Source organism: Mustela nivalis (genome assembly GCF_964662115.1).
Source record: "Mustela nivalis genome assembly, chromosome: 9".
NCBI lineage: Eukaryota > Metazoa > Chordata > Mammalia > Carnivora > Mustelidae > Mustela > Mustela nivalis.
The window spans coordinates 75,872,659-75,884,767 of record NC_139028.1 but is presented as its reverse complement, the minus strand read 5'-3'; the positions used below and the strand labels follow the sequence as shown (position 1 = coordinate 75,884,767).

The following is a 12,109-nucleotide window of genomic DNA, read 5'->3' as shown; positions in this document are numbered from 1 at the left end:
CCTCATGGGGACACTTTGCCACAGGCTCAAGGACAAATCCAGATTCTCTACTTTTCACTGTTTTTTAGTGGAGGCTAATATCTCAATAAGCTCTTCTCCAACTGCTTCATCTTTTCTGTACTTCCATACCCCATGACTCAAGGAAGGCCTATTTTCTCTGTGACCTAAAAGGTTTTTGTTCATGTCTCTATTACATTTACACATAGCATATTATAATTTCACTGGTTACGATAATTTTCCCTTATTATTTTGTCATTTTCTTTGGGGCTTTAACACATCTCTCTAAATTCCTGGTGGAAACAGCACAGTGCCCAATCGAGATGTTCAACAGATACTTGTGGAATAAGCAAATGATCTTCTCTTTAGGTTCCTAGTCTCAATTTCCTACAGAACAAATCATTTTTGCTCCCCAGATTTGGGCGAGTGGGCTTTTTTTCTTTCATTAATTCTTGCTTTGAGGGTCTCCTTGGACATTTTTCTAGAAATGTGGTTTGTTCTATAATCCTACAGGAGCAAAAAATTCTGTATTACAAAAAGAGAAGGCATGTAAAACCAGTTAGCAACCCTTAAAACTTCCTTCTTGACACTAACAAAAACTGTAACAGCAGCACTATTTCAAGGATCTATTATGTAACATTCACTGTTTTAGGTAGTTTACATACTTTTATCTTTTTTGGTCTATTTAACAGGTAAGGCTTCAAGAGGCTAAGTGATGTCTCCCCTTTCACACAGCTAAAACTCAGAGCGGCAGATCTAAAATTCAACCTCTAATTTCTTTTCACTCTAACAGGAGAAAGCATTTACTTTCTACCTGTTTTTAAAAGGCCTTGCCCGCACCTTCCATGAAACAATTCTGATTCTAGCTCTGTGTTTCTCAATCTGTAAAATTAGAGATTTAGAGGTAGGGACTTTTTTGTTTGTTTGTTTTTGGTATCAGGGGTAGAATTTAGTGATTCATCACTTGCATGTAACACCCAGTGCTCCCCTAATGCCCATCACCCAATTGCCCCATCCCCTCATCCACCTTCCCTCCAAGAGGTAAGAACTTTTCAATTAGCCATAAGTGCGCCTCAGATAAACCTCATTGGCTACGATACTGCCACTATGCAAAGCGTGAGGTATGAACTTTTAACATCTAACTTTTAGAGTCTATCGTATTTTTTTTTCTCAAGCCAGTAGTAATGATAATTTGATGATGTCACAAAAAGAGGCAATATGCAAATAATACCACCCAATAAACTCATGTCTCTGCTCAAGCTCAATCATTCTTTGTATCAGAGTACTCCCTGCTCATATGTCAAGTCGGGGAAGACTGGGAAGGCACAGCAAGAATACCACTCAGGGGTATACTCAAACATAAATCTGTGTACTCTTAGTTTACTCCCTGATTAACATTCAAAACAGAGAAAGGACTTCTCCTTTTCAAAACAAACACACTGCATTGCTCCACAGTCTCCTACTTTGATTCAAGCTTTTCTAATAATTAAGTATACTATACATTCAGTTAGCTGTTGAGAATTGAGAGGTACAGGTCAAATTACAGGTTTTTCAGTTGAGTTGTAGAATTGTCTCATTAATTCCTGGCCTACAACCAGATAGATGTACACTCCAATGAGATTATCTAAAACAACACTGAAGAAGGCAGATGACAAAAAGGACAGGAACCTCAAGGTTTATTAACAGTTCGTAAGAGAATGACTGAAGTCAGATTTGGGAATCATTACAAGAGACTGTCAAAAGTTATGGTCACAGAATTAAGCCATGTGTTAAGAGTCTGACTTTTAGGCAACCAACACAAATGACCTTGATAAGGTCTGGATCATCTTGTGTGGTTGTGGGCATGTGTGAGAAGCTGTGCAAACGTGTTGGCTATCCGATGCCTAGATTCACAGAGCTACTCTCTCGAGAAACTGAGTGAGATGACACCATTAGCCCTCTTGAATCTCAGCAGTACAAAGAGGGTCCAGGCAATAGTATCAATCTCTAGTAAATTATGAGACACGGAATTGAGAAGCTGGTTCCCTAGTACATTATTTAGGGAACATAGTTCCTACCAAATTTTTAGACTGAATTACAGAGCATTTATAGAGATGAAGGATGAACTGAGGAACAGGTTAAAGGCAAGTCTCTTCAGTGTAGGGGTGAAAAGCCTACACAGGTGAAAGCCTAGGCAGTTTTAGAAAATGAAGACTTGCCTATTTTTCCCCAGGGAAAGTCTGTTCCGAGGAAGTGAGCTTTGAGCTCTAAATACATGCTCTGTTTGTCCATAGGGAGGGATGGGTCCCAGCAGTCAGTCCCAGGATACAAGTTTAGCCATTTTTTAACCATAGCTACTAACCCTGAAAATTCAGAGATGGGTAATTTAATTGTCAGCTAACCCAAGAAAGCATTATCCCACATTTCCTGGAACTTCTTCACCAGAGAACCTTCATCTGAAACGTCCGCAAAAAGCATCCACTATCATAATCTAATATGGACACCATACCCCCTGCAGGACATTTGTTCAGCAGCTGTTTATCCTCAAAGATCCATTTTAATGCAATCAAACTCATCACAGTCATTGAGCAGGCCTCAGAAGAGCATTAATGACTAACACAGGGTAGAAAGTGAAAGTGCCATAAAAGAGGCAAAGAAAAGGTGTTAAGGAGATTCAGAGGTGAAACAGAGCACTTCTCCTTGGAAACCAAGGGAGGTGGAAAGCAGGGTGTTAGTCTTAAAGTGAGAAGACCTGGTCCAGGGAGAGAGAACAACTATGATGGGGGTGGGGGGGGGGGGTTATGGGGGGGAACAGGATGCATAGAAGCAGATAACTAGAGGGAAAAGCAAATAGTTAAACTTGACTGGAGTTTCAGATAAATAGGGAAAGACTGATGTATTTTGGTGTTGTAAAGCAATGGCCCTCTTTATTAAAATTTCAAATTCTGTATGAGATGAAGAGTAATTAAACTCTTCAGGTGGGTAATACAGTGGCTATTCAAATAGTATAACTCTTCTTACTTGTGGTTTTTCTTCCTTTAGATTCCTTTTATCTTAGCTATCCTAAGATTTATAACACTTGGCTTTTTTCTCCAGACAAAGCTTGAAGAAAAGCAAGATTAAATCCTATATCACTCTTCACTCAAACAAGGTGGGCTGGAAACTATATGTCAGCTTAATTTTCAAATGAGTTAAACTAAAACCAAATTATCAGAAAAAGTTCAAGGAAGGGTTTAACTCAGTCACTGCTGTTTTCACCTAGAGAGCTTTCCAAGTCATTTTTTTTTTTCTTTTCTCATTCTTTGCAAGACTGTTCATGTCTTCTAGTTTGTTTAATCATTCCAAGTAAGGGTGCAGCTTTGTCAGGAGGGAGTAACAGGGTTTCAACTCCCAGGCCAGGAATTTAGGTACTATTCTAGAGGCATTGATAAAGGGTCCAAAAACTTACTGACTAGTAACACTGTGTCATCAAGGTTTTGTTTAAGGAAGATTTGTGGTGGGAGGCTGGGAGATGGATCAGGCGGTGAAGGATATGAGAAATGGAAAGGCCAATCGAGAGGAAAGCCGCCCAGGTGAGGAGTCAAGAAAGCACGAAACAGTGTCAGCAAAGTGATAAAGGAGAAAAGGGAGCAGAGAGGAAATGAGACGCAGACACAGACCCGACAACCGGTACCTAGAGGATAAGATACCAGGACGCAAGGTAACACCAAGTTTTCTAGCTAAATCCATTTTTTAAAGCAACCACAAAACTAGAGGGTAGCACCAGTGTGACAGAAAATAAGGGCAGAAAAACAGTAACATGAAAAAGCGCCTGGAGGGATGAGAAATTTCGTTTCGGTCAGAGCGTCAGGGACTGAGAGGTTCACTACTGGAACCGTGTCGAAAACACAGTCAGGGTCATTTAAATCACAGTCAGAGAAGCTATCATCAGAATCTAGGGCTGCCTTCAAAGCAAGATGCAAAAATGCAGGGCACGTGACCTCCGTTTTGGGGTACTCTGATCAAGTCAAGATGAATGCCTCATGATTCCAGATTCATAAGTCTCTCTGGTTAAAACTACTAAGCCTAAAGGTTCCTGCAGCAAACACTACCATACATGAAAGATCTGCAGCTGTGCTGTCTAATATGGTTGCCACACAGGTCTCGATGACAGTCCTATGTGGCCCTTTGCATTTTAGTTAAATTAATTAAATGAAATTTAAATTTGGTTCCTTAAACATACCAGACACACTTCAAGTCATCAATAGCCACACGTAGCGAGGGGCTACTGGACAGTGCGGAAAGAAAACATTCCCATCGTCTCAGAAATTTCTTCCTTTTTTTTTTTTCCCCGTCACAGAAATTTCTATTGGACGGCACTGACCTAGAAACTTGAGTTTCAAAAGGGATAGTGGTTGTAAATGCTTCATACACTCCTTACCCAAAGTACACTTAGAAACTTATTACTGAGAAGCTACAGCTTCTAAAAGAATTACTTCTAGCCTTACCTCTTTCAAGGAGATGTTGCATAATACCATGAATTACTTTATTCTCCAAGTTTCTAAATCTTTTGAAGCATATGACTTTGTTTTAATGAGAGCTAAGTAATGATATCAAATCTGTAAACAATTTACTTTTAAATGAACATTCCTCAGAGTTAATTTTCTTTGGACTGTGTTCTATTTTAACATCAATCATCTTAAACCAGCAGGATAAAAGTGACCTTTACTCACTGTATCAAGTGTTTCTTTAACTTCAAGTGTACTGCTTTTACATCAGTGTGATTTTTGAAAGATTAAAAAGCAATCGTTTTCATCATTCTTTTTTAAACCAAACAGTATTCTCAAGATGATACTTCCTATGGTTAAGAAATACATCATATTTTCAGTTCCTATCATTGCTGACTTCCCCATACCCTGCTTCCATTAAAAAACAAAAACCAAAAAAGCCCCCCAAAACCCATAACTGTCATGTTTAGGTCCTCAGCAAGCTCTGCATTCCTGGGACTATACTTTTTATACATCAATCTTTTCCTATTTTATATACCATTTCACTCAATTTTTCTTTTATTAAAAAAAGGTTTTCATCTACTTGAATATATTATAAAAAATTCAAATTAAAAAATCACACAAGAATCTGGAACATTATAATTATTTGATCCTATTTCCTATATAAACCTTAATACTTAACGGTTAACAGACAAATCCATATGATCCAATCCTGCCATCTGCTGTTTCAAATGTGCAACTACACAGCTCGAGCTCATGAAGTACACACGTGCCCAGTAACAATAGTGGTTTAACAGAAAGTTTAAACTACTTCCAAGTCTGTTAACACAGTCAGATGAGTGACAAAGAGAAGTTGGTAACTCGCACAGGAGATCACTATGTTTCCTGGCTATTAAAAAACAAAGCACTGAATCCTTTGCGATGAGGGTATATGGGTATATTTACATTCAGAAAATTCCAGGCCCTGCATTTTCCCAGTTGCTGATGCCTTTCATGTGCAGGATTAGCACAGGTCAGTTCCAAGGCGATCCTCAAGTGACTACAGAATGTATGAGTCGTCTCAGTCCTCCAGCAAGAGCAGCGTTTGGAAGAGTTTTGCTGCCTTGGAATATGAGCCCTGAGAATGCTGCTCCTCGTCTAACTGACTAGTCAGTACTCTGTTAACCCATCTTCCAACACAGCGCACTAGATGGGTAGGATTGCCTCCATACTGGCCACTGATACTGATTTTAAGCTTTCCCATTGCCCTGTCCTAGATTGACCCTATCCTCCTTAAACTGCCTCCCTGACTTCTTAAGGCCTCAGCAGGCCTTGTACCCAATGTACTTCATTTTCTGGAGAAGGTAGGTTAGCTTCCTTTTAAGAATCAGTCTCTCTATCACACCTTATTACGACCCACGCTGTCCTACGTCTAAAGTACTTCAACTTGTTCCTTTCTGCTTTTAGCTATTTCAGACTTCATTCAACAGAGACAAAATGGATGTACTTGACACAAGTTTCTTTAAAAGACGGGGGACCTTACCTTGAAATGCCAAAGTCTTGGTGTGGCCTCTTGCCATTACTGCGTTCCCACCTTGAAGAAGGCTGTTCTGCGGGAGGCAGACCTGAGGTTGCAGAGCTCCTCCTCAGCTGTGGAGCTGGTAAGCCATTCCTACTGTTTAGTCCCTGTTGAATAATTTAACAATGGTTAAGACTGTCACCCCTTCAGTTACGCTGTACATGTATTCGTAAAGACAACATGTGAAAATATCAATACAAAGTCTATCTTTAACATGTACAAGAGAAATAAAACATTTTACTCTGAAAATACCTCATATTGACTCCAAATTTCACATTCTACACTGTTGTTCTATTTAGTGTTCCTCCCACCAAAAAATGATTTCTGAACTCCCTACAATTTAACAAGATCTTTATTCTTTTATACACTTTACTCCCTCATTTCATGAGAAATAAATACTTTATAGTTTCAAAGGCTAATATGAAAGATTTACCCTGAAAATCAACTACAGACTTCAAGCTTAGGATCAGGGACTATAAGACCTATATACTAAACCTTTTTTATTTTCAGTATAAGGCTAATGTACATAGGGTTAACCTGGAGAAACTGAAAGATTCAGAGCTATCTTTCCAATTAGCAATTAAACTCAGAACACCATTAGCATTAATATTTTACCTTAATTTTTAAAAATATTCTAAACTGGTCCAAATATCGATTAACCAATGTCTTCTTTTTTATTTATTTATTTTTTTTAACCACTGAATAGGTGTTTTACTGAGATTTACATAAAACAGTCTTGACTTCTTCTGAATTTCCCCCACTAGCAAACACTGAAACCATCTCAGAGATAAATATCTCCTATGTTTAAGTTTCCCAAGCATGTCGATTTTGTAAAGGTTCATAGTGAGTTAGACTCACAGTGAAAACGTCCTTTGTGGAACATAATCCTTTCTGGCAATAATTTAGGTCCATACAGTCTCTTAACACATACATAAGACATTTACATTAAATTATCTCTTATGACTCCCCTTTCCTTACTAATTATCTTTTCATAAATGGCTATTGTTCTTTTCTTGAGTAGTATCAGGCTTTTTCTATTCTTTCCCAAAAGCAGAGACAAATTCAATGTGAAATTCAAGAAAGAAATTTAAAGAACACAAAGAAAAGAAATAAGGCTTACTTCCTGATTCTTCTAGGACTACTCCTATCAGTAGATTCCAGTACCAAAAACAAGCCTGATTAACTAGAATGTTCAGGAAATGAGGCACTTAGGCATACTGTTTCATTGATATTGCTTAAAATGTTTCTAAAATGTACCAGTACACTTTTTTTAAACACAGTAAACATAGTGACAAACATAATAGTGATAATAGTAAGATTTTTCTGATTAAGATTTTTAAGAATTACTATTTTTGTGTCAAGTATACTGCAATTGAAAAGAGAAAAAAACCTATTGAAAACATCAAATGTCAATAGAAAATACAAAGAACAACTTACCAAGTGAAAACTAACTCAAGAATATATTAGCATTATTTTGTTGATGAATTTATTACTGTCACTTTTAGATACTTGTGATTAACCTATTTCTCTCACACGCAGAGTGCTAAAAAGAATGCCTAACTAAGTACCATTGTTAATTGGATTTAGAATAAGGCAAGTGCTACTGTATATATTTCTTATAAATAAAAGCATCACATAATCACCTGTTGTCTAGATTTGTGATCAGTAATTATCAAACTTTAGCCCTAATTGGACTTAATTTTTCAACATTTCTACATCCTAATGCTACGAACACAATGAAATTAACTGATCAAAATCCTTTCAAAATGATATTTAACTTTTTTAAAGTTCTATATACATCATTACAAGGAACAAAATTAACTGATTTGAATTTTATCTTCTCTTGATTGATTTCTTTACCTGTAGAATAAATAAATCTAGAATAATCTTTAAAATGTTCTTATTAAGTTTATTATTTGTTATTGATAAAGATATTGATTAGTCAAATAAAGCAATTTTAATTGCACTCTGAACAAGCATAATGTAAACCTACTTAGAATAGTATTTATTATTTCTTAAAGAAAATCCTGTTTTGAAAGCACTGATATTAAAAAAAAATAATAACTCCATATTTAATTATGGAAAAATCTATGTCTATTAGGCTAGACCAATCTCTAGTGTGTGTAAAGGGGGCAAAACAGAGATCAAAAAAAAAGTGAAAGTTTAAAATAAGGCTATGTAATTCATAAAACAAATATTATAATGATCAATTCTTTGTGGTTCAATAAGAATATTCCTGGATTCTAAATCATACAACAGATTAATGACATGACAGGACCACTAGTTTGTTATACAAGCCTGGACTTAAATTTGTGTTGTTTTGTATTTAAAAACAATAACAATAATGATAAATAGTTGTGCTGATGAAATTTTAACTGCTGGTTCTACAAAGTTATTTAGAATAAAAGCTGAACACTCATTTAAAATGATTTGATATTTACAACCACCCCCAAAGTCCCAAGCAGCTCAAAATACTGTACAGAAAAGCTGGTCCTTGAAACTGTATTTTATCTGAGCTATAAAGGAGCAGTTTTAATTTGAAAATATTAAATGTGGTAATTAGGGCTGGCTGATTACTGGATCTTGACCTTGTGAAGTTTTCGTTCTCCTTTCTCAGTTGGGTCCTCTACTTCTGAGCAGGGGTAAAATCCAGGAAATGGTGTGAGAGGGTTAATCTTTGGCCTGCAGGAACCTGAGAAAGCACCCATCAAGCTACTGATGCTCCGCAGGGAGGAGATAACTTGTGGGGGAAGGGTTGGATCCACCAGAAGATCTGACACCATATTGCGAGCCTCATTTAGCACGGAAAGATCAACTCCACTTCCACCTCCAGAATTCTAGGAAAGAAAAGAAAAAAGTAGTATTAACAGATTTGTATGAAAACGCTCTAACATTTAAGAAACACTGTATTTTAAATCTATGTACATATACAAGGTACACCCACAGCGGTTCTTTCAGGTAACCTTATACATTTCCGAGGCAGCCAAGTGTAGGGACAAGACTCTGGTGCAAAGACCTCGGCATCTGAAATCCACAATTGAACCCTAATTGTGTGATTTTGAGCAAGTTATTTAACATCTGAACCTTTTACTTTCTTTACAGTAAAATGGAGATTACAACCACCACCTCATTAAGGGCTGACATGAGACTAGTCTGAGAATACATGTAAAACACGAGGGAATATATTTAAAGTGCAATAAACCACAGCATAACCATCAATATTATGGAAAATAAGAAGATAAAAATACAGGGGAAAAGGTGTCAAAGTTTGAAGGAGATAGTGATTAACTTTGAACTGAATGTTCACCAACAACTTCATGGAAGTGGTAACGTCACACTTGGCCTTAAAGAGTAGACAGGAAAGCTTTTTTTTTTTTTTTTTAAGATTTTATTTATTTATTTGACAGAGACCACAAGTAGGCAGAGAGGCAGGCAGAGAGAGGAAGAAGCAGGCTCCCTGCTGAGCAGAGAGCCCATTGCGGGGCTCGATCCCAGGACCCTGAGATCATGACCTGAGCTGAAGGCAGAGGCTTTAACCCACTGAGCCACCCAGGCGCTCCAGGAAAGATATTTTTAAAATTTAGAATAAATATTTCATTGATGTATACACATGGTATGATTTTTACTTCTTGAAAATACGTATATTTGATGTTCAACTCAATTACCCATAGAAATGAGCACATGGATAATCAACAGTGAATTAAATGCACTTTTGTTGCTTTTATTGTACCTTAAACCTACATTTGAGTTATCTAAAATTCTTAATTATCAAATGTATTTAATGAATTCACCATAAAACTGTTTATTAAGTATCCTCAACACATTTCAGAACTAAGAAATGTTATGAAAGTTAGAACAATAATTAGCTAAATAATGTCTTTGCTCTTTGGGGATTTTTTTTTTTTCTTGTAAAGTATTATTTCGTCTTAGCTTTTATTTGAAAACATTCCCTTTTACTAGAGGATAGCCCAGCTATTGCTAATCTTTGTAAATAAATACTTCGCTATATATGTCACTATAGATAATTAAGCATACTTCAAACAAATAGCTTCCCATAAAACTGAATTGCTGAACCACAGTAAATGAACAAGTTACAATTTGTTCATTACTATAAAACTGCCCTCCTGTATGTTGGTTAAGTCTTTACCTCCACAAATTGTACTATAATAGCATCTGTTTTCCCACCTCCAAATGAGAAATCTGTTGATATTCAAGCTGGTGTTCCTCTATAGATCATGTGTCATTTCTCTCTAGTTGCTTTTAAGTTATTATCTTTGGTCTTTAGTTTTCAAATGTTTAAATATGACATGGCTTGCAGATTTATTAGGGGTTTTCATATTTGGGATTCACTCAGCTTCTCAAATTTGTAGGATTACTTTATTTTTTGTGTGTGTGCAAAATCTGGGCATGTTTTCAGCCACTGTTTTTTCAAATAATCTTTTAAACTCGCTCTCTCCTTCTCAGACACTGATACAAATTTTGGACCTTTTGTTATTGTCCAATACATCCCTGTTATATTGTTTCCATCTATTTCCTCTCTGTTGTTCAAATCAAGTAAATTCTGTTGCTCTATCCTCAAGCTCACAAATTCCATCCTCTCTCGTCCCACTCTCCTAAACCCATTCAGCAAATTTTTCATTTCTGTTACTGTATTTTTGAGTTCCAAAGTTTTCATTTCTTTCTTTTTTTAACTTTTACAGATCTACCTCAGAAATGTTGCAGGTTTGGTTCCAGACCACTGCAATAGAGCAAACAGTGCAATAAAGTAAGTCAAATAAATTCTCTGGTTTCCTAGTGCATATAAAAGTTATGTTTACAATATACTGTAGTCTATTATGTGTGCAATGGCATTATGTCTTAAAAAAATAATGTATATACCTTAATTTTTTTTTAAGATTTTATTTATTTATTTGACAGAGAGAGACACAGCAAGAGAAGGAACACAAGCAGGGGAGTGGGAGAGGGAGAAGCAAGCCTCCCGAAGAGCAGGGAGCCCCTCTGGGATCATGACCTGAGCCAAAGGCAGCAGTTTAACAACTGAGCCATCCAGGTGCCCCAACATACCTTAATTTAAAAAAAACTTCATTTAGCCACCGGGGTGGCTCAGTCAGTTAAGTATCTGACTCTTGATTTCGGCTCAGGTCATGATCTCAGGGTTGTGAGATCGAGCCCCATGTCAGGCTGCACACCCACTGTGGAGCCTGCTTAGGAATTTCTCTCTCTCTCTCTCTCTCTCTCTCTGCCCTTCCCCTCCACTCTCTCCCTGCCTCTAAAAAAAATACTTTATTGCTAAAAAATGCTAACGATCATCTGAGTTTTCAGCAAGTCGTCATCTTTTTGCTAGTGGAGGGTCTCGAATGTGATGCTGATGGCTGCAGACTGATCCAATCAAGGTGGCGGTTGCTAAGGGTTGGGTGGGCTGTGTCAATTTCTTAAAATAAATGAAGTTAGCTGCATTCGGCTGACTCTTCCTTTCACAGTTTCTCTGTTGCTTGTGATGCTGTCTGATAGCATTTTACGCACAGGAGAACTTTTTAAACTCGGATTCAATCCTCTCAAAACCTGCGACTGCTTTATCAAGTTTATATTATATCCTAAATCCTTTGTCGTCATTTCAACAGTCCTCACAGCATCTTCAGGAGCAGATTCTATCTCCTGAAACCACTTTCCTTTGTTCCTTCGTAAGAAGCAACCCTTCCTACGTTCAGATTTTACCACGAGACGGCAGCCATTCAGTCATCCTCAGACCCCACTTCTAAGTGTACCTCTCTTGCTGTTTCTACCACACGTGTAGTTACTTTCTTCACTTAAATCTCGAGCCCCTCAAAGTCATCCACAAAGGTGGGAATCAACTTCTCTCAAACTCTGTTAATGCTTGTATTTCGACCTCTTGAATTGTGAATCCTTTTCAGAAGGTTTTCAATTTTCTTTGCCCAGATCCAACCAAGGAATCACTATCTGGGGGCAGGAACAGCTTTACAAAATGTCTTTCTTAAATAATGAGACTTGGAAGTCAAAATTATTCCTTACTCCATGGGCTGCAAAATGATGCTATGTTAACAGGCATGAAATACTAATCTTGTTGTAC

At 37.1% G+C, this 12,109-nt stretch overlaps 1 protein-coding gene across 2 annotated transcripts in view; it reads right to left on the bottom strand.

The window, feature by feature from the left end:
• PDE3B (phosphodiesterase 3B) overlaps window positions 1–12,109 on the bottom strand; it is a 179,334-nt gene that overhangs the window by 47,706 nt on the left and 119,519 nt on the right. For both annotated transcript variants that reach the window (XM_082683140.1, XM_082683141.1), the window contains exons 3-4: window positions 8,610–8,858; window positions 5,986–6,128 (exon numbers count right to left, since the gene is read on the bottom strand). In XM_082683140.1, coding sequence (XP_082539266.1) covers window positions 5,986–6,128; window positions 8,610–8,858 — 392 coding nt within the window. The remainder of the gene's footprint in view (window positions 1–5,985; window positions 6,129–8,609; window positions 8,859–12,109) is intronic.